Source organism: Corvus hawaiiensis, chromosome 6 (genome assembly GCF_020740725.1).
Source record: "Corvus hawaiiensis isolate bCorHaw1 chromosome 6, bCorHaw1.pri.cur, whole genome shotgun sequence".
NCBI lineage: Eukaryota > Metazoa > Chordata > Aves > Passeriformes > Corvidae > Corvus > Corvus hawaiiensis.
Genome location: NC_063218.1, coordinates 7,127,853 through 7,150,414, shown reverse-complemented (window position 1 = coordinate 7,150,414; position 22,562 = coordinate 7,127,853). Strand labels below are relative to the sequence as shown.

The window sequence follows — 22,562 nt, the reverse complement described above, 5'->3', positions numbered from 1 at the left end:
AATAGACCATTTTATGCTCCTGTCCTTAGGCTGTGCCTTATACCATGATCAAGATAAAAGAAAATTATATTTCCTTGATTACTCATTCAAGCAGAAAATGAGTTCTGTTACCTGAAAATTTAGAAGTTTCCTGAGTAATTGGATAGCCTTTGTACATCTTCAATTTTTGATGTTATTGGATAGTTTATGGTATTTACTAAGATGTTTTAGTCTAATCATTTTTTTGACAGGTTAAAATATCACTATTACAGTTGGAACATTCTCCTGACAGTGGAAACCATTTAACAAATTAGATGCTGATGCAATTTGCTGGTCAGTGATGCAGAATATACAATGTATGTGCAAGAAATAGTTTAAATATCAACTAGAAACTAACTATGTAAATTACACAAAAGGATCCTGCATTGTGCTGGTGCTTTCTCCTTCTTCCAAGAGTGCAGAAGACACTGGCAGAAATAATTTGAGCAAATAAATTGTGTAGAAATCTGTCTGCTCCAGAATTACAGGCTCTTCTTTCAGTGCTGAGCACACTTTAAAAAAAATAGAGTTTAGGATTTGAAGGAGAGTGGATTAACCAGGAGTATTCATCAGTTCTCTCTGGTACTCATACAATAGTCATCAGTCTTGAGGGGTGTCTGCCAAAGACAGGCTGGTACCTTTCAAAGTGTTTGTAGAGAAGATCTGCCACCTTGGCTCGCAAGAGTGTCCCTGAGGCATCTTAGCCCTGGTGTGTGTCCTGGTTGGATTTGTGACTAGTGCACAGCAACAACAGCAAGTCAGCTGTGTCAAAGAGAGATCTGCCAGTTCCTGCACCTGCTGAAGTTTCAGCAGGACTGGGGTTTAACTTCAGCCAGCACATTCCCACTTGCTCACTCTTTCTTCCCCCCAGCTGGTGGAACGGGGAGAGAATCAGAAAAGTAATAGTGAGAAAACCCATGGGCTGAGATGAAGACAGTTTGATGGGAAAGCAAAAGACACCCACACAAGCAAAGCAAAACAAGGAATTCACTGCTTCCCATGGCCTGGCATATGTTCAGCCATCCCCAGGAGAGGAGGGTCCTATCACACGTAACAGTGACTTGGAAAGACAAATACTGTCACTCTGAATGTCTCCTCCTCCCTTCTTCCTCCCCCAGTTTTATATGCTGAGCTTGATGCCACATGGTCTGGAATATCCCGTGGGTCAGTTGGGGTCAGCTGTGCTGGCTGTGTCTCTTCCCAGCTCCTTGTTGCATCCCCGGCATCCTCACTGGTGGGATGGGGGGAAGAGCAGAAAAGGCCTCAACCCTGGAAGAACTGCTCCATAGTACTGAAAACCATGAATTATCAACACTGTTTTGAGCACGAATCCAAAACACAGTCCCATACCAGCTATTATAAGGAAAACTGACTCCACCCCAGCCCAAACCAGCAAATTCTCCTCATCTTATCCCTCTGCATGCAATTGCATGAAACCACTGTCTATCAGGAAAGTGAGGAAGTGGGGTGGGCTGTGGAGCAGCTCAAATGTCTTCTTTAAAATTAAAAAAGCAGGGATAATATGGTAAATTCTAAATATGTTTAAACAGTAAATGCCTGTGGGGCTCTTTTTAAGTGTACTCAGTGTCCACTAGATTGAAATGTTGCCAGGAACAATTTTATATCCATATATATATAACTACCTTTGGAAAAAAATTGAGGATGCCTCAGGTAGGGATGGGGGAGACAGGAGGATTAAAGAGTTTTGTTTTCTAGTTTACACACAGAATCACCAAAAAGAAAAGCAACCTGGTGAACATCCATTCCTTTCATCCTCGTACTTCTCCCCTAATCCATTTCTGATGTCTTCAGGCATCCAGCTCTGGTGTTTTCTTCTTGGCAATTTCCTCACTAGCCCTAGACTGGATGTATTTTATCTTGTTTCTTTTGACTGTGTCTTTGTACATGCACATTTCTGGGGTTTTTTCCCCTGTAAATAGTTCAAAAGAGGTGTATTAGCCAGATGGTTCTAGTTTGCATGTTACAAAGATTTCATCTGTATAGAATAATCGATTAGAGTCATTATTTTATGTGTAAAATTTGTTCAGGCATGGGCTTCTATTGAGAGGTCTATTCCATTCCTTCCTAATTCCTACCATCACTATTACTACATCTCTTCACAATGCTGCCCAGGCACAGATTGACAAAATAGGAGATTAATTAGTGAGATGTCTCTAATGTTCATTATTTTTTTGTCCATTCAAGATAAAATAGTTTTGAGACATAAGTAGGAATGCTGTTTGTATTCAATTGCACCGACCACTTCTAATTTTTGACGCCTTTTTTATTATGTTCATGACTGGTGCAGCAGAAGGAAGGGACTGCTGTCTCTGCTGTGGATTCTGTGAATATCCTTTCCCGACTTTCTTCCTGCCTCATTTCATGTGAGGATCCCTCAGAACTTTGCTGTTCATCTCATAGATGAGGAAAGTGTCAGAAAGAGATTAAGGTTAAAATGTCAGGTTTCTCTCATTTTTAGGTGTTGATTTTATGTGTCCAGGCCCCGATCCTTTCAAGTGCACTCTGCATTATGGAACTCTCAGATGGAAGCTGCCCTTTGAAAACGAGCCATTGTTGCTTCTTTCTTTCCACCTCCTTCTTGTTAAAAATCTCTTTAAGTTGATGGGTCTGCTAGTTACTTTCCATTCTAGCAGAAAGTGGGAACAATGGTGAGCCCCTTTGTTTAACAATAATTGGAACATGGGAAGCTACTTCAGAGACCACTCTGAATGCAAGTAAAAGCTGGAAGTGTTGATGTCCTTGTGGGTGGGTTTGTGATCAAAATAAGCAAGGAAAGAGTCAACTAAAAGGGGGAGTGCTTCTAGTAAGAACTTGAGAGAAAACCAAAAATTGCTTGGAGCTTTTTGTAAAAAATATTTCTGGAAGAATAAAATTAACTTCCAAATGATTATTTCCCTCGTCAGAGAAGAAGTGGTTTACATGTATTCTGCAAATAAACAGTCAGAGAGAGATGACTGCAGACCCCACATAGTATAGAAGCATGGGCTTAGAACAGAACTAGACCCTAAACACTCACCAAAAAATGGTTTAATGAGCACTTGGATTAAAACCATGGTCGATTGGAACTGAGCTCACCAGGACAGTCTTCGTTTATGTGCTGTGTATCTTCTCTTTCCTTTAGCAAAGTAATGTGTGACATGTTCTCTGCTAATACATTGGCAGCATATTTTCTCTAATCTTCTATTACATTTAAAGCCTATTTGAACTGAAGACGCTGCCTAAATTCCTAGCAGTTCTGAAGAAAAACAGCCCCTCTCTCCCTCCCTCTCCTTTTGCTGGGATAGCTTCCTGAGAAATTCCCAAGATGAAGTGGCTTCTCCTGGATCAGGGGAGCTCCAGAGCCAGCATGAGGGACAGGGAAAGACTATGTGGTCCTGAGAAGGCAAGAGAGAGACACTGCTGCTGGCAGTGAGCTGTCAGACAGGAGGAGATGTTCAAGCCAACCTCTGCCAGTAGCTGCTGCCACTAAAGACATGAGTTTTGAGGGAAAATTGATCTAAATTTGCTGCAAAATGAGATCTGATTTAGAAAACTGTGTATTTAGAAGATCTGTGGTTAGAGTTACCAGGTTCTTTATCTTCCTCTTTGTGGTGACACTGAAAAGAGAAACAGCAGTTTCACCACTGTGGTCTTTGAGGTGGCAAATTGTTTTTAAGTATCTGCAAAGATCAAAGAATAAAGCTCAATTGCTTCAATTGTAAAAACTTTGGGAGCCTCTCCGGCACTTCAGGTGCCTTTGTAACACTCTCTCTTCCCTTGTTCTGCTGGCATCATCTTCTGCGTTTGAACTTTGCTTTGCTAGTTAGGTCAGGTTATCTGCTGTGGACCGAACATATATTTCAGCTTACATGAGTATATTCGTTTTCTTGTAAGAGAGACTGAATTCAGAACAGCTGTTCTGGATGTCTGCTAAAGAACTATTGAAGAGCAGTGGGTGTGACCAACTACAATTCACCCCCACACCAAAGCCTCTTCATTAGTGATTGCTTTAAGCCAGCAGGCCTTATCTGTCTTGCTCAATTATTCTCTCTCCTCCCATTACCTACTCTGTGGTAAAATCATTGCAAACAGAGGAGGCAGCAATCATTTGCCAGCGTAGGTGGAATAGATCTCATAAAGTAGTGTATGATGTTAGCTGCTCTCTTCTGGCATTGCATGGTTCACATTTTGTGTCACCTGCCAGGTGTTTGTAAGGTTGTTAATTCTCTCTGCTAATTCTTTGTGGCTTTATGGGAAGAGCAGCCTTCTCCAAGGACTCCTACACGATAATGTATGTTTTTGGGGGTTTTTCCTAACCTTGTCCAGTAGATTGAATGCAACTGGATGACTAAAATGAGGAATGACTAAAACCCTCCTAAAAAAGTACTTTTGATGAGTGTAACTTTAGGGTAGATGGGAAATGAATCCATTGCCTTTAGTCCTGTGGTGTACAGGGAGGAATTCCTTTAGGGAAAAAGTAGCAGGTTGGGGCCCTGGAGGGCATATGAGGTAAGTAAAAAGGAGGTGAAGGAAATGAATATTTATTTCCAGGACAGCAAGAAACAAAATCCTTCCTCATGACCTGACTATGGCTGTGTATTGGCAATAAACAGCTTAGGTTTGAAGTGTTTATATGAAAGGGCTTCATTTCTGTCATCTCTATGCACCAACTTCTCAGCAGAAAGGCTGGAGAAACCAGGTTTGGTTTTGGGGAAGCAGAGTTACCTCCTTCGTAACACCTCCCAGTAAGCTAGGAACTCAGAAGAAAAGCAATATTTATTTATAATAGTTTAATGTATTAGTTTAATTGCTACTTCAGGACTAATGTGTCTGCATACAGGTCCTACTCTAGCAGTATATTCAGGGCCAAGGAGACCAAGGGAAGACAGAAGAATCTGCTGTAAAGCCATGAGCCATGGCTAGGAGCTGTATCTGGAAAGACATAACAGAGGGCAGAAGGGAGTTTGAGCTGTGGCAGTGGGGGAAATCCTTTGGACCCAAGTGACCAAGCCTCCTATTTAGTAATATCCTATACTATGTGTGTGATACACAGACTGCTGGTTTTTTCATATATGATTTATATAGATGTTGAGTCTCTGGAAACCCAGGTTTTCTACATTTAAAAGCCAGCTTGAATTCAAAATTACCTCTGTTGAATGTGTATTTGATGAGGTAAATTGGAGGAAGAGAAAGTTCTCTCTTGCACAGAATCAGGAAACACAAGTTCCACATTCTCAGCCAGTGACTTTCAGCCTTTACCTTTAGCTCTGTCCTGCCAAGACTGCAACTAATTGAAAAGAGAATAAAATACTGCAGCAATCTTCAATCCTAATGAATGTTGCAATAATTTAATATTTAAAGAAATTAAAACTTTAGTTGTTTTCTTCTGTGTGGTACTGGGGTAGAAGCTGTGGTAGCAAAGCAAGGTATTCACCCACTGGGTACTCACAGGGGACGAGAAGAATATACCTTTGCACAAGATAACACAGGGATGGGTAGTTTCCTTCAAATTCTTTTAGGCATAACTGTGTTATTTATTTCTGCAAATTTAATATTACATTCTTCTTTTTTCTTAAAATCTGCATCATTTTATTTATATGCGAGATAAATGTGGAGCTTTTTTACAGCTATCAGCAAGTGTCCTGAAGAGAATGCCACAGCAATTTAATGAGGTATGTAAGAACCTGTAACCACTGATGAACAGTGTCCAAGAAGATTCTTTCTGCATTTCTACCCTGGCCCTGCTTCTTCACTCCTCCTTCAGAGTGATCCTTTTACTATAACACCTCTAAAACTTGTGAGAGGTGGTAAAAATATTCTTTGTTAGGTGAATCCTCAAGTTAAGCCACTCTTCAAATTACTTATATAGTGTGAATTTGCTGGACAGCCAAGTCGTGACTGTCATGAGACTGGGGTGCTAAATATAGTGGGGGTGCTGAGGAGAAAACTTACTGATTTTCTGGGGATTTTATGGACAGTACACACTATAGAAATGGGCACAATATATGCTGTGGTCCCAGGAACTGCTCAGCCTTCAGTAATTTTAGGTGATAATGACATAAGTAACTTTTTCTGTGTGGGACAAGACAGTCATCAGGGATGGGCCTGTGTTACCCAACAGGTAAATTTACCCAATTTATTCTCTATGCCACCTTTGTCTAAAGGAACTGCTTTTTGAATCTGTTGGCACTAATGTATTTTCCTTCATGCACTTGGACACACAGGGGAGTATAACATCCTGAACTACATCTGATTTGGATTATTTTTTTCTTGTGTATTGCCTCAAGGCTCCTTGTAGCTGTTCCCCATGTCTGCTAGGCGGGTGCTGCTCCACTTACAGACTGCTGCAGCTTGGAGTCTTATCCTCCCTTTCTATGTGTGGAAACTCCTATGTTGACAACTCCCCCCCCCCCCCAAAAAAAACCCCTAAGTGGGTAATACATTAATCAAAGGCCTTCATTTTATATTGTTTTAGAAAATATTAATTTACATTATATATATATATATAAAAGAGAGAAGAGAACTTGACTTATTTTTCTTTGTCTGCTGCCAACCTGTTCTGATCACTTATCTAGTTACTCTTTGTTCCATTTGGTTATCTAACACATAAAATCTTTAAAACAATCTAAATTTTCCTTGATTGCAGGGTTTTGTTTATATTACCCAAAATAGCTGTGGCTCCTGACTGAGTGAGGATCTGAATGGAGAGGAAAGATACAATCCACAGGTAACCACTTCTGCTGCAAATAAGCTGCTCCCATTGCTTATTTGGTACCCAGGTATTTAGAGTAAAAGACTTGCAGAACCAGGGTCTGGTACAGATTGTTCAGGGGCTATGTCAGGATGTGAGGGGAATGCAGCCCTTACATGTGCAAAAAACTAAGGTGCACTTCTATAGTGTTTAGCAGAAAACCTTTATTATCTGTTCCATTAGCCCTGAGTGTGGCAGGGAACATGACCTTGTCCTTAGACATAAATAGGATTGCATAGACACAGGTCACACTCCATATAAGAACTAATCATCAAAAAGCACTGGCATTTAAATACCCTGTAGCTTGCAAAAGGCTTTATCTGTTAAAACAAAAGGAATTTCAAATTAAAAGCAGCAGTGTTTGGACTTGCAAAATAGTAATGACAGGAGACAAGGAGGCTAAAGGAAAGCACAGAGAAACAAGGTAGAGACAAATCTGATACTGAGAAAAATTGCATTAGCATAAAGTCATCATAGGAAGGGCTGATTGAGTGGACAATAACATTAGCTTGGTTTGGTCCTGGCTGTGCTGGCAGAGAAGCTGTTGATAGCAAAGGGGGCAGAGCTGTTTCACCTCCTAATTCTGACAAGTAGTTTTGGAAAGTTGTATAGACTTGAAGGTGTTTTGGGGTCCAAAATCCAAGGATGAATACCGTGAGGCTTTATCCAAGCAAATTTATAAGCATGTTAATTTCTCTTGAGTAAATTAGATTAATGCTCTGCCACTAATCAGGCATTTTGAAAGACATGGCAATGGATAAATGAGAAATGGACCTTGCTGCCTGTGTTCAATTGTTATCATTTTTTTGTTTGTTTGCTTTTGGTTTTGTGTTTGTTTGGTTTGGTTCTGTGTGGGTCTTTTCATAAATGCTAACTCAGTACACTGGTTTTGGCTGGGGTAGAGCTATTTTTCTTCATAACAGCTAGCATGGGCTATGCTTTGAATTTGTGCTGGAAACACAATTTGTGCTGATAATTTATGGATGTTTCAGTTCTTGTTGAGAAGAGGTTTTTCACTGCACAGCCTAAAGGGCTTTCCTGCTTCTCACTCCAGCAGTGAGTGGCCTGGGGATGTGGGAGAAACTAGGAGGAGACAGAGCAGGGAGAGCTGACCCCAAGTGACCAAAAGGATATTCCAGACCATATGGTGTCATGCTCTGCATATAAAGCTGAGGAAGGAGAAGGAAGGGGGATGTTTGCAGTGATGTGTTTTTCTTCTACACTCACTGTTACACGTAATGAACGCCTGCCCATGGGAAGTGATGAATGAATTCCTTGTTTTGCTTTGCTTGTGTGTATGGGTTTTGCTTTGCCTATTCAACTGTCTTTATCTCAACCCACAAGTTTTCCCACTTTTACCCTTCTGATTTGCTCCCCAATCCCACCAGGGAGGAGGGAGTGAGCAGCTGGGCAGTGTTGGGATGTGCTAAATTGAATTTATAGCTGTCAATGCTGTTTAGCTATTGATTTGGCTCACTTGCCTGACCATGTATTAGCATCTGGTGCTCATTAGTGGCTGCTCTGTGCCCTGGCTGCTGCTGTAGTGCCGAGGTGGTGATTGCCTCCCTCTGCATTGCCTGGGAATATCCTGGGAATGGCCACAGCAATGCCCCTGGGCTGGCAGGTGATGGGGCCATCACCACTGTCCCTGTGCTGCTGCTGCACTGGACAGGCTGGAACTCCAATGTGAGCTCAAGTCAAAGGGACAGTGACCTATGGATGAGTCCACTTGGGAGCAGGACACTCCAAAGTGGCCATGGCCATGGATAAGCCCTTGCCAGAGCAGGTCCTTTCAAAGCACCTGTGGCCGTGGTTATGTCTGTGCCACAGTAGCTGCACCTGTGAAGGGACTGTGGCCCAAAGATGCATCCACACTGGAGAAGGGATGTCTTGAAGCATCAGTGGCTGTGCATGAAGTCATGCTGGAGCACTTCTGCTTGGAGCAGGTCCAACCCCAAGTGACTGCAGCTTGTGGATAAGTGCAAGCTGGAGCAGGAACGAAGGGAGGAGTCCATTGCAATGTTAAATCATAAAACCTCACTCAAAGGGATCAGGAGTGGAGATGGTAGTGGAAATACCTTTACATTTTTGTAACCCAAGACTTGAGTTGCTTGTTATGGGAATTGCTATAGCCAGAGCCACCAGAAGCCATGGACAATCCTTGTAATTGCAGCAAACACCCGACCTGAGCTGCCTTTGGTGTCTGATAACTCCACACAACACAGCACCTCTCACGTCCTGAGTGATCACCATAACAGATGGAGCTCAAACTCATGGGCTAAATAAACCCATTGGGCATTTTGTGGACACTTGTGGTCATTTATGGAAGTTTTACAGACATTTCACAGGGGTGGTCCATAGACTAAGGGAATGTTATCTATGAAATAGATCAAACAATGGGAATGAGGATGGGTAATGATGATGTGTAGGACCTGAGCATGATGTAAATGGGATGGGATGGGAAGTGGAGAATGCGGTGGTTTGGGCTGGGGTGGAGTTAATTTTCTTCATAGTAGCTAATATGGGGCTGTGTTTTGGATTTTTGCTGGAAAGAGTCTTGATAACTGAGGGATGATTTTATTATCACTGAACAGTGCTAACACAGAATCCAAGCTTCTCAACACCCCATCAGTGAGGAAACGGGCTGCACAGGAAGCTGGGAAGGGACACAGCTAGAACAGCTGACCAAAGGTGTATTCCAGACCACAGGGTGTCATGCTCAGCCTATAAAACTGGGGTAAGAAGAAGGAAGCAGGGGGACATTAGGAATGATGGCATTTGTCTTCCCCAGTCACTGTTAGATGTGATGTAGCCCTCCTTTCCTACCTGCCCATGGGAAGTGATGAATGAATTTCTTGTTTTGCTTTGCTTGTGTGGGAGACTTTTGCCTTACCTTTTCAACTGTTTTTATTTCAACCCACGAGTTTTCTCACTTTACTCTTCCAATTCTCTCCCCCATCTCACTGAGGGGAAGTGTGTGAGTGGCTGTGTAGTGCTTAGTTGCAGGCTGGGGTTAAACCATAACATACAGTAAAACAAAGATAATACCCCAAGTGGGTTCCAGTTAATTTTCTTCTCTTGAAAATGAATGTAGTTACATTAAAGAAGAAGAAACACCCCATCATCTGTGTTTATGCATCTGGTATTTAAAAAAACAATGCCAAAGGAGTTTATTTATTGTGCTGCCCAAAATGTCTAAGATGAGTACATTTCTGCTTCAGAGCAAATGTTAATTATGTTTCAGGTTTTTCTGTGACAAAGATAGAAAAAATTTGATTTAGCCTTTTAGAAACCTCAGTGTTTGGTGCTGGAAATTGCTGGTTAATTAACCTTCAGATTTCTGTGCTGCATATGAGAATGGCTTATAAAATGATTCCATCATGTAAGAGCCTTGACTGCAGTGAACGACAAATTCAGAGGCTTGTTATGTCAGAAAGGAGGAGGAGAAACTTCTGTTTAGGTCTTGCCTTCACAGGGAAAGGAAACACTGATAGTATCCCTGAAACCTTGCACTGATGAGCAGGCACCACATTGCTTTGGAAAGATTTCTATTTGAGATCTGATGACTAAGTGGTGGTGGGCACAGCTGCTTTAGAATCAGAGATAAAGGAAAGAAGGAAAACAAATCCAGAATTGCTAGGAGAAAATCTTGCTGACATGTAATGCTGTCAGAGCATTTATAAAGAGCAGAAACCCTATTCAGTGTCAATCAGGTATGTGCTATATTGAATGAAATATTTATTATTGTAAATGTTGCCAAAGCTCTGCAATTGATAGTCTCTGGATTTATGAACAATAGCCTCTGTGAGTGAAATGAGATAGTTAAATTATCGACAGTTTTAATTTTGGTTCCAGTATAAATTTGTTCTTAAAGTCTAACAGTTTATGCAGATTAAGTGATTTTTCAATAACCTTGGGTTTTTTTAAGTATTTGTGGATACAGAGAAAATGATGGAAGTTTGCTATACTTTAGGTCTTTGGCTTAAGAATCTTATTAGAATAGGATTGCTGCACTGAGAGCAGGAGTATTTTGGAACATACATTAGGAGATTGGTTTTTTAAGATTTTTGGGAAATTCCACAGGTAAATATATTAATAAAAGGTAAATGCCTCTTCCTAGCATCATAGTAATTCGTATAACCTGATCCAAAGCAAATTGGGGTTACTGTAGATCTTCTCATTGACTTGACTTTTGAAATTCCAAGTCTCTCACTGATAAATGTCTCAGGTTTTTTTCTTACAGTTCCGAAGTAGTTTTCCCATGGAAGTCGGTGATTTACACTCTTTTAATAAGATCTTCGGCTTTAAGAAGGATCTTCCTAATTAGACTATGAGATACGAGTGTGTTTTTTAAGTTTGCTTTTGGTACTGCTAAAATGTTTATTTAACAATAACTAAAGATTGGGCAGCACATGTGTAAATCTTCATCAAACCCGTCAGAACCTTTGCCTGAATGCTCATAAAAGACTTTTGGCTAGCAATGGCAAGAATGATCTGGTCTTTAATCTTGGATGCTTTATAACCAAGGTTTTATTAGAGAAAATAAATTTCAGTCTGGAGAGAGGATGGGGTAAACAGCAAATTGTGCAGTTTATCCCTTGGAATGGTTGGTAAATGTGCTATTTCTTTCTGGGAAGGGGTTCAGCCTTGTCATACGGAGAATGATGCACAATTACCATTTGTGTGTAGAGAAAGTTTTGATATGATTATGGGTTGCATGAGGAACTGCTTTTGAACATAAACTCATTTACCATTTGCTTCTGATGTGCTCAGTGTTACCAGCAATGTGTTTCCTCATCTATATCCTTGAAATTCCCTGCTCATCTGTTGCCCCCACAAGAGGGGGAGAATTCTAAGACCAGTGCTTTTACTGAAGCAACAAATACAGGTTGTATTTCTGATTTAAAGCTTTAGAACTTCTATTTGCTATTTGAGAACTTTATTAAAATCCTTCTTTCTGTTTGTGGTCCAAGTTCAAGAATAGAATCACTCCTCTTTGGCTGTCCTTCTTTTTGCTTTCCTTTCTGAACTTTGCTGCACCTTTTTAAATAAGATGTAGCTCATACTTGGCAGACACAGTGACTGTAACGCAGCATTAGTGGAAAACACCTGTAGTGTCTTCATTCTCAGGCTGGTAACTCTGTGTCTGTGTAAGTGAACAGCTGAGCTTCCTCAGGCTTTTAAAGGAGAAATAACAATATTAATTTTGGACCTAAAGGGATGGAGCAAATCTGATGCATCTTTGCAGTTTGTGTCTTCAGTGCTGCAAATGAGAATCAGTAAATGGAGAGCTTCAAGTATTGCTGGAGAAAGTGGAAACACACAAACTATTTTATATCCTTGAGAACTTATTGGCTGATAACCTGAAAAACTTTAAATATCACAGGAATAAAATGCTCTCATAGTTTTAGAGGTGTTCTTAAAATGTTGCTACTGCAGAATTGTCTTCAATAAGTCAGACAGTGTGAGTGTCTATAATGATGTTCTGATAAAGAACGGATTAAAATATATTAATTAAAACAACTACAAATCCACTTAGTATATGATCTCTTTAAATACTCTTAGTTTTAGTTCTGGTTCTTGAATATTGGCTTAAAGGTGAAAGTAGCAAAGAGATTACAGTGACAAGGGATGGTGACCCAGGGGGCTGACCAGATTTTATATCCACTATTTTACTGTGTTTTTCTTCAATTATCTGCAGCATGCTTTTGCTAGCAGCAAGAAATATTCACATGAAAGAGTTTGCTGGTCCATTCCTTGAGAGACAGGACATAAAAAGCTCAACAAGCAGAAAACCCAGGATAATTTCTCAGATTTCATTTTAATAAGACTAGGACAATACAGTTTTGTCTTAATTAGTATGTTAGACAAATGTCCCTCTGTGAGAACCATAAACAAAATTCTGACTGACTCAGCTGAGACAGGATTTTACTCACAATAAAAGGCAGGTTTTCATGTCTAGGTTAATGATGAGATAAATCTAGAACAGCTTCCTCTGTTTAAGGGACTAAAACATATACACAAACTTTTGTTACCTGTGGATGGTGTTAAACATGTCAGACCTGGGATTTCATGCAGCATTATAAGAGTGTTTCATGGCTTGAAAGGCAAGAATAAGCAATGCCTTGGTTTCAGTGCTCTTTCAGTGAATTAGTGATGGTGGAGAAAAAGTAAAGGCATAATGACTCATTTATTAGGTGCCTGTAAGTCTTTTAAGTCATCAAAAATCAGGTATCAAAAATCAGCATCGAAAAAAACCTTCATTTTAAAGAAGTTAAAATAAAATTGCAGAGACAAAGATATTTGGTCTTGAATTTGCTGTTAATGTGAAGATGCAAAACAAAATTAATACAATTGGAATAGTCTTTTACAGAAATTTCAGTAAGAAAATCAATTTACTACAGCTAAAATCAGAAAAGCAGCCAAATGAGTTCTGTATTTTGTACATATTCACACATAGATTTCATTTCTATACCATTATAGAAAAGATTGCTTATTCAAGTTTTATGACTAAAAAGACAAAAGTTTTACACTTTTTTAATTTACTCTTTGGCTACCTAAATTAATCCTATAGCATGAATCATTTGCATAGTAAAGAGGCTGTCTGGAAAAAACCCACAGTAAATAACACCATTTTATTTGGGGGAGGAGAAAGTGGAATAAGGCATACTGCAAATTGGTCTGACAGGAAAAAGTCCACTGATATTTCTTCACTCTTTAGGTCACTGAGATCTGAAAAAATTGTTCCCTGACAACATTTCTGCAAGGAAGGTTTTCTTTTGCTAAAGACAGCTCTGGTTATCAGCACTGCTTCTCAGCCTCGAAAAACAAGAGGTCATTTAAGGAGCCTGAGGCATGGCATGCTCAAGGGAAAGTAAATGCCTCATGTCTGCTTAGCCAGGAGCAATGAATCCTGCATTTCCTGACGTATGTGCCAAACAGAAACTCCCACCCTGCCTTTTGGAGCTATGGCAGGTCAGATCTGCCAGGGTGGTAGAGCGTGAACTGCAGAAATAAATGAGTTCACATCATTTAGGGGTGTGTCCCACTTGTCTACCCAACATCAGACTTGTTGGCTATAGACTGCCAGGGGGCAGGTTTTAGGGGCAGTAATGACTTTACTCTTTTGTCCATTGGCCAAAGGACTTTTAATCTTATCACACACCTTTATGCCTAGTGAGGGACAGCTGCTGCCAGGGAAAGTCTCTCTGCTTTCATCAGAAAACAAGACAGTATCTCCCCTGAGAGTGTAGGAATTTTCGATTCCTGTTCTATCCCTATTGCCTGATTTACTTGTTTTGCTTCACATACTGACTTTTTTAGCCACAGTCCCTTTCCTCAAATTTCTGTCTGGCATGAGTGCATTGCTGCAGGCTCTGCTCTCTGCATGCTGCTGTATATCCTCACAGACCTGAGTGGGGAAACTGCTGTGGAAAAGGGAATAAATAAGGTGGAATTTTCAGTCCCCGATGTATTTATAATACAAGAGATGTGGATTTGTTGTAAGAGTAAAGAGAAGGAACTTGACTTGAGTCAAAAAATCTCAGCTCCTGTGCCAGCTCATGTCTATACCCTGCCAATAACAAGAGACAGTTTTTCAGTAACCCTCCAAGCTGTGTAAAAGTTCTACTGGGCAAAATGAGGTATTTTATCCATATGTTTTTTCCCTTGTTGAGGGCAGAGGATTGAGTGTGGCACTCTGCTTCTCAGCAGGCTAGAATTATCTAACACCTTTGTTGGTGATGTGGGCCGTGGGATCTAGGGCCCCCTCAGCAAGTTTGCTGACAGCACCAAGCCCTGTGGTGCAGTCTCTTCTCTGCCCTTGTGAAAGCCCACCTGGAGTGCTGCATCCATCTCTGGGACCCTCAACATAAGAAGGATGAAGAACATAAGATTCAGTGAGTCCAGAGCAGGCCATGAAATTCATCAGAGGGCTGGAGCACATCTCATATGAACACAGGCTGAGAGAGTTGGGGCTGTTTAGCCTGGAGAAGAGAAAGCTCCAGTACCTAAAGGAGCTCCAAGAGAACTGGAGAGGGGCTTGTTATGAGGATGTGTAGTGACAGGACAAAGGGGAATGCCTTCAAACTGAAAGAGAGAAGGTTTAGATTGGATATTAGGAAGAAATTCTTTACTCTGAGGGTGGTGAGCCAGGGTGCCCAGAGAAGCTGTGGATGCCTCATACCTGGGAGTGTTCAAAGCCAGGTTGGATTGAGTTCTGAGCTGCCTGGTCTCATGGAATGTGTCCATGGCAAGGGGGAGGGTTGGAACTAGGTGATCTTTAAGGTCCCTTCCAACCCAAACCGTTCAGAGATTCAGTTATGACTCCATGAAGACACACTTTGCAAATGACCAGAAAGGAATGGAGTGGAAGAAGGCACATGTACATTTGTTCTAGGACACTGTCATTGAGAGAAATGGTGATTGAAGGAATTAATTCCTCCAGGATCCAAGGCACTGGTGTATTCCATGCTGTTGGGACAGAGCTATGGTCTGGCAATCAAAACAAGAATAATTTTTTTAGAATTAGCTTCATTAATTGGTATGTGCTGAGAGACCCAAGTGTGCTTCAGAGATGCTGGATACAGATGCACATCCCAGCTCCATGAAAATGTAAATCCTGTGCTGTTCTTCCCTACCCTTTCTTGCATCAGAGGGAGATGGTTTTTTTTAATAATGGGGTTCCCACCAGACTAGGGTGCAATTCTGTGTACTGTCTTCTGCCACAATACTGCTGTGGATTGAAGCATGATTACAAAATCCTCAGATAGATCCTTGTAATTGTTGCTTGTGTAATAGTTTTAATAGATGTTTCTTTTCTAATGGAACACACTAAAATTTTCATGCTGAAATGTAAATATTCATTTTGATCAAAAAGTCCACACTGTGCTTTGAAATAATTACATGGAGAGTAAAGGAGCTGAAGTGTCTCAGTTTGCATTTTTATTCTTGAGCAGGACAATGGCTTTTCATTTCTGGTGTCTGAAACCCTAAGTCTATGAAACATACTTTAGAGATGCAAATCGTAGAAAGCTTAAATCTACTCTCATGTCTGGTAATATTTTAATGGTCTACAAATTCAAAGGTTAAAAGCTAGTAAATCAACCTTAACTCTAGTTTGAACTGAGATCTGGACATATTTTCCAATTTTATGGATACCTTCTGTTGAACTAATACCGTGTAGTGTATGCAAGGCAGCTGGTTTTGTGCATCACGAAGTGTTGAATGTTGGTTGTCTTCGGGCAGGACCCACAGCTCTCACCTTCTTGAACAAAGGTGACAAATTGGCCAGTGTCCATGATCCTTTTATATGCCTCACTCTTTCCAGCACAAGTAAAATGGAATTTCCTCTGCTGTGAATGCCTCCAGTAATGGGAAGGTGGGAAGGGAAATCTAGAGAGCAACTAATCCAGCACACTGCTCAAAGTGAGTCTTTATTTAGTCTCTCCAAAGATAGGGATTTCACAGCCTTTCTGAGTATCCTATTCCTGTACTTAATTCTCACTGTGGAGAATTTTTCCTATGTTCTACTGGAATTTCCTTTGCACTGGCTTGTGACTGTGATCTCTTGTCGTGACTTGTGTGCTTTCTGTAAAAAGAGTCTGGATTTCTTGTCTTTGGAACTCCACTTCAGGGGGTAGAAGACCGAAGTCGTGAATTCCTCTAGTGGAACAAATCCAGTTCCTTTGCTGCCCCCAGGTCATATTCATTCAGCCCTGAAATGTATTTAGAAATGTTTAGAATAATCTAGGAGTTGTCAGTGTCCTGAGTAACTCAAAGGCTAGCATAGGCTAAAGAGTGCTCGTTTTGCTTGTTTCAAAGTGTTCTTTCCTGCGTGCTTTAGAGCTGCAGTGTTTTCTTCAGAGAAGGTCTTGGTGTCATTGAGGACAGGTTATTAATTTTGGAGGAATGAGTACAATATCTGAAGTCTGGACAGATAGCTGTGTTTGCATTTTGCTTCCATTTCTCTGCCCTACTTGTTGCAGCCAGTCCTTCTCAGGCAATAATAGACTTGTTTACTTGTCTGCCTTCTGTTGGCAATATCTGGCACTGCTGTGTTTAATGAGTAATAAGTTTTTCACAAAACCTGAAGCACAAGTATGCCCTTATGCATCAGGAATGACTTTCCTTTAATAATCATGTTTCTAGAAGATGATTCAGTTTATTATTGCAGTGAGTTGTGTAAAATGTAACTTAACAGAATATTAATAGCATGCTCTGCAAGATGACTGAGGATCTTTGGCTGTGGGGTGGTGGAATGCATGCTTGCTGAATCACCTCTATTAAACCCAAAGGCAGAATGATTGCACTTTATTTTAAGCCTAGCACAGAAAATGGTCATCTGATTCTCTATTGCAAAAGATCTTTACTAAAAATATATATAAAATTCTAAGCATGTTGTGGTGCATGCTGATGGAAGGGTGCCTGAGAACATCCATCACTCCCTTGCTTTTTGAAGTGTTGTACTTTTCTAGGAAAAGCTATTGTATTATGTTCCCAAGCAGGCACCCTGCCCTCTCTACCTATTTTGCCACTTTCCAAAACTAAAACAAACAAACAAAAAAAAAACCCAAACAAAAATCAAACTAGCTTTTTTCACACAAGCCTTTTAAAGAGGTATTTGGTATAGGTAATGTGCAGTAAGTGGCTTTTGAGTTTGTTGAAATACGTCAGATGGCTTAATTATTTACCCATGTGTCTGTTTGACTATGACATCTAAACCAGTTCTTGTGTCTCATCGGGCATGTCTTGTATGGTGGCTCTCAAGATACATTCAGTTGTTGTAGAATTATTCAAAGACAAGAAACCTGATTTTTTTTTTTTTTTTTTTTTTTTTTTTTTTTTTTTTTTTTTTTTTTGGTGGAGAACATTGATAACATTCCTTTTTTCCCTACATCCTCATGGATAGTGGTGTCATCCTCTGAGTACTGGAACAAAGGAAGCTGTTTTATGTCAGAAGTGAATCCTGCCCGTAATGTCTTAGATTTGTGAATGGTAAGTGTTATTCAAGGAACTGGCCAGAATGGCTGTTGTTTACTTAGTAATGGCATTTCAGTTGTTGAGTATCTTGCTAAGCTAAACTGACTTCAGTGGATTGAAACATTTGCAGACTCCCAGGAAACCAGAGTATAAAAATAATAGGCACCTGTTTTGTTTCTGTGTCTGGTACAAATCTAGTGCAGGGCTGATAGACTGCATCTAAAAAATGTATTTTATCATTGAATCTTGCTTTTAAAATCTTTCTTCAGAGGAAGTGTTGGGACAGGAGTTCACTTTAGGAAGTAGTTCATTTCTGTTTAATGAGTAGTCTTTAAAATATGAGGACATTATACCAGGATGGAACAAATTTATTAGCCTATTGCACTACTTATTGTAATCCTTGTATTAAATGTGGTCGTGCTTCCTTCTTTGTTTGTGGAGTCTGTTTTCTCGCAAGCTCAGATCCTGAGGTTTGTTTCCCTCAATCTTCAGTCCTTCTTTATGATACACAACTTCAGAGTCCAGCAGCCAATTTTTAGGACCTTCTGAGCAACAATGGATAATTTCAGCAGTTTCACTTTATTTGTGAGGCTCTGGGCTTCCCATTTTAAATTCTCTGGGTGTAAAGAAACGTGGTCAATGTGATCTCATGTAGATCCATAGTCTACTGTGGCTGAACTATTTCTGCCACCCAAGTTAATTATCTCAAGTCAATGCTGTTATTTTTTCACTGCATTACAGCCTGCTGAAGACCATGAGTACAGTTTTCTTTAACTTGCTAGACCCCAGGGTCTCCTTTTCTTGTCAATAAGTTATGAGCAGTGTGTTTTTCAGGAAGGCTGTACTGACTTCTTATGCTTGTGTGAACTCCTACCCCTAAAACAAGCTTCACTCTTGCTCCTGGTAACTTCTGTGTATGCTTCTAAATACTGTGTGTTGCCCTTTAGAGACCATATCTCCTCCTGCTAAACAGGCAGTTACCCTGCACACACACATCAGTGGATTCCCTCTGCAGAAAAACATTACTCAAATCTCAGCTGATTTCTGTTCATAAAATTTCGTAGTAGCAGCTCTGTGTTCTCTCTCTGTTTCTACAGTGTACAGGCATTTATTTGCTAAATGCTGAGGGAAACTACACAACCAGTTTCCTGCTGCAAAAGCTGCCACAGCAGAATGTCTCTGGCTGACTGTAACAGCGATGTTGCTGTAATGCTGCTCATGTCCTTCTCTCCGAAGGATTTGGGGTTCCCCTCCACTGTGCACCCTTCCAGAGGAGGCAGAGGGACAAAGTGAGCACAGACAGCTTTTGTTGGACATTCCAGACCCTCTGGCAGAGTGTCCATGCTCACCCTGAATACCTGCAGCCTCTGAGATTGCAAGGGGAATACAGCTTTGCTTACACTGAATCTTTAAATGTGTGTTGAATCCAGTGTGCTCACTGGGCCCACTAGTAGTAACCCCTGAAAATACTCCTAAGATAATTTTTTTTGTTCCATCATTTGCTTCTAAAAAATTACCCACCCCATAATCTGGGAGTGAAAGTGCCTTTGGGTTTGTCAGTGTTCTTTTTGCAGTGAAGTTTGCACAATGCCTGTTTTTTCCTAGAGGGGGCTGTGAAGCATCTGGTGGGGGCAGATGAAGTGTGTAGGTTGTGTGAGGAGTGAGGTCAGAATCCCCTGCTTTGACTGCTCTGGAGTTCCAGTCCAAGAACTGCTGGACACAAACAGCTGCTGAGATATCTCATTTTCCTGTTTCCCACAAAGGAAAAAACAGCAGCTGGGTCTAAAGTGCCGGAGCTGATTTAAATGAGTTTCTGGTTATTTCTACATATTATCTTCAGTTTCATTGCCAGGATGCAGAGTGAGGAGGAAGGATGGACTCTCAACTATCCATTTTAGTCAAAAAGACTATTTCTTACCTTTTTGGTTAATGCTTCTCCTCTCAGTCCTCACCCTAGAGGAGAAAAACATATCAATGCCCCAAGGTGGCATACTAGAAATGCCATCTGGCTGAGAACTTTGGGGACAGGGAGGTTGCTGGTACTTCAACAAAACTGTGCTTCAATCTTCATCATCTTGCTTTATGGTCATGTGAGGCAAAAAAAGGTAAGAACATTTAGCATCTATACCTTGGCCACTTGTGGAATAGCAAAGCTGGGTGAATGTTTAGGTATCCTGTGGTTTTTCATGTTAAGATCTTATTACAATATGTAAAAGTACATTGTAATATCAGTTCATGGGGCTGGAACTTGCTATTTTGGATACAGAATTGTTTTGAATTGCAAACTAGGTCTGTCTTCAGAGCTGGAATGAACTGCAGATGAAACTCTTAGTGAAGAACAAAGAAAAAATGTTTTAAAATGCCACAGTAAAATAATGCTTCTAGGACAGAGATCTGTCTTAAGAGGATAATTTTGGCGGGCTTTTTTTTTTCTTTTCAGAATTCTTTTCTCTCTTAAATCCCTAAATCTGTCAAAGAGTATTTACTGTGGGCAGTTCAAGGTCTTTTTTTGATAGTGAGTCAGATGGGAGAAAGGACAGGGAGTAGTTGGGATGGGGATGGAGAGTGGCAGGGAATTAAAAAACTTCTGGACCTTATGAAATCACTCAAGTTGTGTTGTCAGCTTTGGACGTATCTGCATTTTATGACTTCTACTTTTCTGATGGCTCTGTTCAGAGGTGCCGTATCCAGGGACCTCTCAGAGATGAAGTTCCACTGCTTGCTGACATCCACTACCTGTCTTCCTCCTCTGTGTAGAGGGACGTGCAGTGGAGTTCTGGATTTGGAAGGTATAGGGGATATGCATGTGTGTGTGTATGTCTGTTTTCAAAATACCTGCTCTGACATGTTTGTGATGGAAAAGGGAAGCACCCTGAAGTACAAGGCTGAAGACTGTAGTGCAGTTACAGCAGAAGATGGTGAGTTATAATGGGAATTGATTTCTCCTCCATAGCTGTGGGTCTTGGGATGATTTTGCCTCTGATATAGAGCAGTTTTACCCTGGTTGTAACTCCTATTAAGATCCAAGTTGTCGCCTTCATCTTTGTTGCAGGCAGGCCTCAAATAGTTTTCTTCTTAAAATTATTATTATTTTTTAAGGGAGTCTGAACTCTGTGTGTGTTTTAGCCTTTATATTTAAGGATATTCTAAAAAGGTTTCTTTCTCTTAAAGGTAGTAAATTTGTACATTGATTATTTAAGTGCATTTGGTATGTAGCCTGTTTTAACGAGACATTTTTATGTTTTTTGGTTTATGGGTTCCTTTATTCTTTTATAGAAGACTTAATGCAGAGCTTTGTAACATTTTAATTTTTTTTTCTGAAATTCTTTATCATCTTAGGATGAATATTTAAACAGCACTCTTCAATCTTGCTTCAAAATGTCCCTGTGCACGTCTTCTCACAAGGACTTTTCTCAGTTGCTGCCATTTCAGGATATTGGATGCAATAAAACAGAAATTAAAAATTCACCTGCTGGTGTCATCTCTCCAGTTCCCTACAGCTGCAATCAGTCCACGCTGACAGCAGAACACAGTCCAGTCTACATTCCCTCATCTTACATGGAAAACAGACATGAATATTCTGCAATGGCATTCTGCAGCCCTGCTATGGTGAATTACAACATTGCTAGCAATTTTGGGGATCCAGAGAGCATGACTGCAAGGCAAACCTCCAGCCCCAGCACGCTGTGGTCTGCTCCTGGCCATCTGTCCCCTCTGACACTGCACTGCCAGTCCTCACTGCTGTATGCAGAGCAGCCCAAGAGCCTGTGGTGTGAGGCACGACCGATGGAGCCAGTGCTGCCCGGGAGCAGGTCAGTGCTGCTTGTTGCTTTAAAACTTGGCTGAACATTATCTACAGTTTCCTCAGCTCAAGTCTTTTCTTTTTACATTTGAATTTTATGTGTTGGTCCCTCTGAAAAATAAAACAATGCCAGAAAAGCTCCGCTATATACCAAATCGGTCCTGGGGTGTTTGTTTGTTTGTTTTTAGTGTAACTTCTGAAATGAGATTTTTTTTTTCAATACCTCCTTAGAGTACTATACACCAACACAAAGCATTACAAATACCTTCAGTGTGGGAAAAGTTCAGTGTATAAACAAAAGTTCAAGACTTCTAGGTACTATTCTGTGTAATAAAATTAATTTTGCTCTGGCAGATTAAGTCCTTTTGAGGGAGAGAGGTAAAAGTTCACTCTTTTTGCCTTTTTATACAATGTTGTTTGAATTCCTTTTTATCCAGATTATTCTTTTTACTGCTTCTAATAGATGTGAAGGCTTTTTGTTAACCTGAAATTCAAGGGAAATATTTTCTTTGCTTTTAGTATGAACAGTCACACAGCAGCATGCACCACGTTAAAAGGTGAAAAAAAGCCTGACTCTGTTTCTTGCTGCTGTTCCCAACTGACTCTGTAAAGTTGTTGTGAACAGCAGAGTCACAGGCTAAATTTTCAGCTGACAATAAACTCTGTTTGCAAAAACACATTCTTGTTCTGCACATTTACTGGTATTGCAAACCCTAATCAGCATGTGGATCATCAGCCGATGGAATTGCTCTGTTTGTGGGCACAACACCTGCTGGATGGATAAAAGCTCAAGGTGTGCAGGTGCTGTTCCTGCTTCAGCAGCTGTATGTTTATTCATAGGCCCCCTTATTAAACTTCAGCAGCCATTTGGAGTATGAAAAATAGTGTGTCCTGGCAACAGTTTTAGTTCAATGGTTAATAGAGGATTTGTGCTATTTTTGAGACTACCCACGTTCCTTGTGCAAGGGGTGGGCTTTATGCAGTTCTGGAGTGCAAATATGCTTTCAGTGT

General features: G+C 40.5%; 1 protein-coding gene across 5 annotated transcripts in view; it reads left to right on the top strand.

Moving 5' to 3' along the window:
* Window positions 1–10,289: 10,289 nt before the first annotated feature.
* The window catches only part of ESR2 (estrogen receptor 2), a 40,855-nt gene continuing 28,582 nt past the window's right edge, over window positions 10,290–22,562 (top strand). Inside the window, exons 1-3 of one of the 5 annotated variants that reach the window (XM_048308241.1) lie at window positions 10,290–10,482; window positions 17,679–20,667; window positions 21,089–21,561. In XM_048308241.1, the coding sequence (XP_048164198.1) occupies window positions 20,665–20,667; window positions 21,089–21,561 (476 nt within the window). In that variant the 5' untranslated portion in view covers window positions 10,290–10,482; window positions 17,679–20,664. Of the gene's footprint in view, window positions 10,483–17,248; window positions 21,562–22,562 lie in introns of those variants that run through there. The other 4 variants (XM_048308240.1, XM_048308242.1, XM_048308244.1 and 1 more) reach the window with 4 other exon arrangements.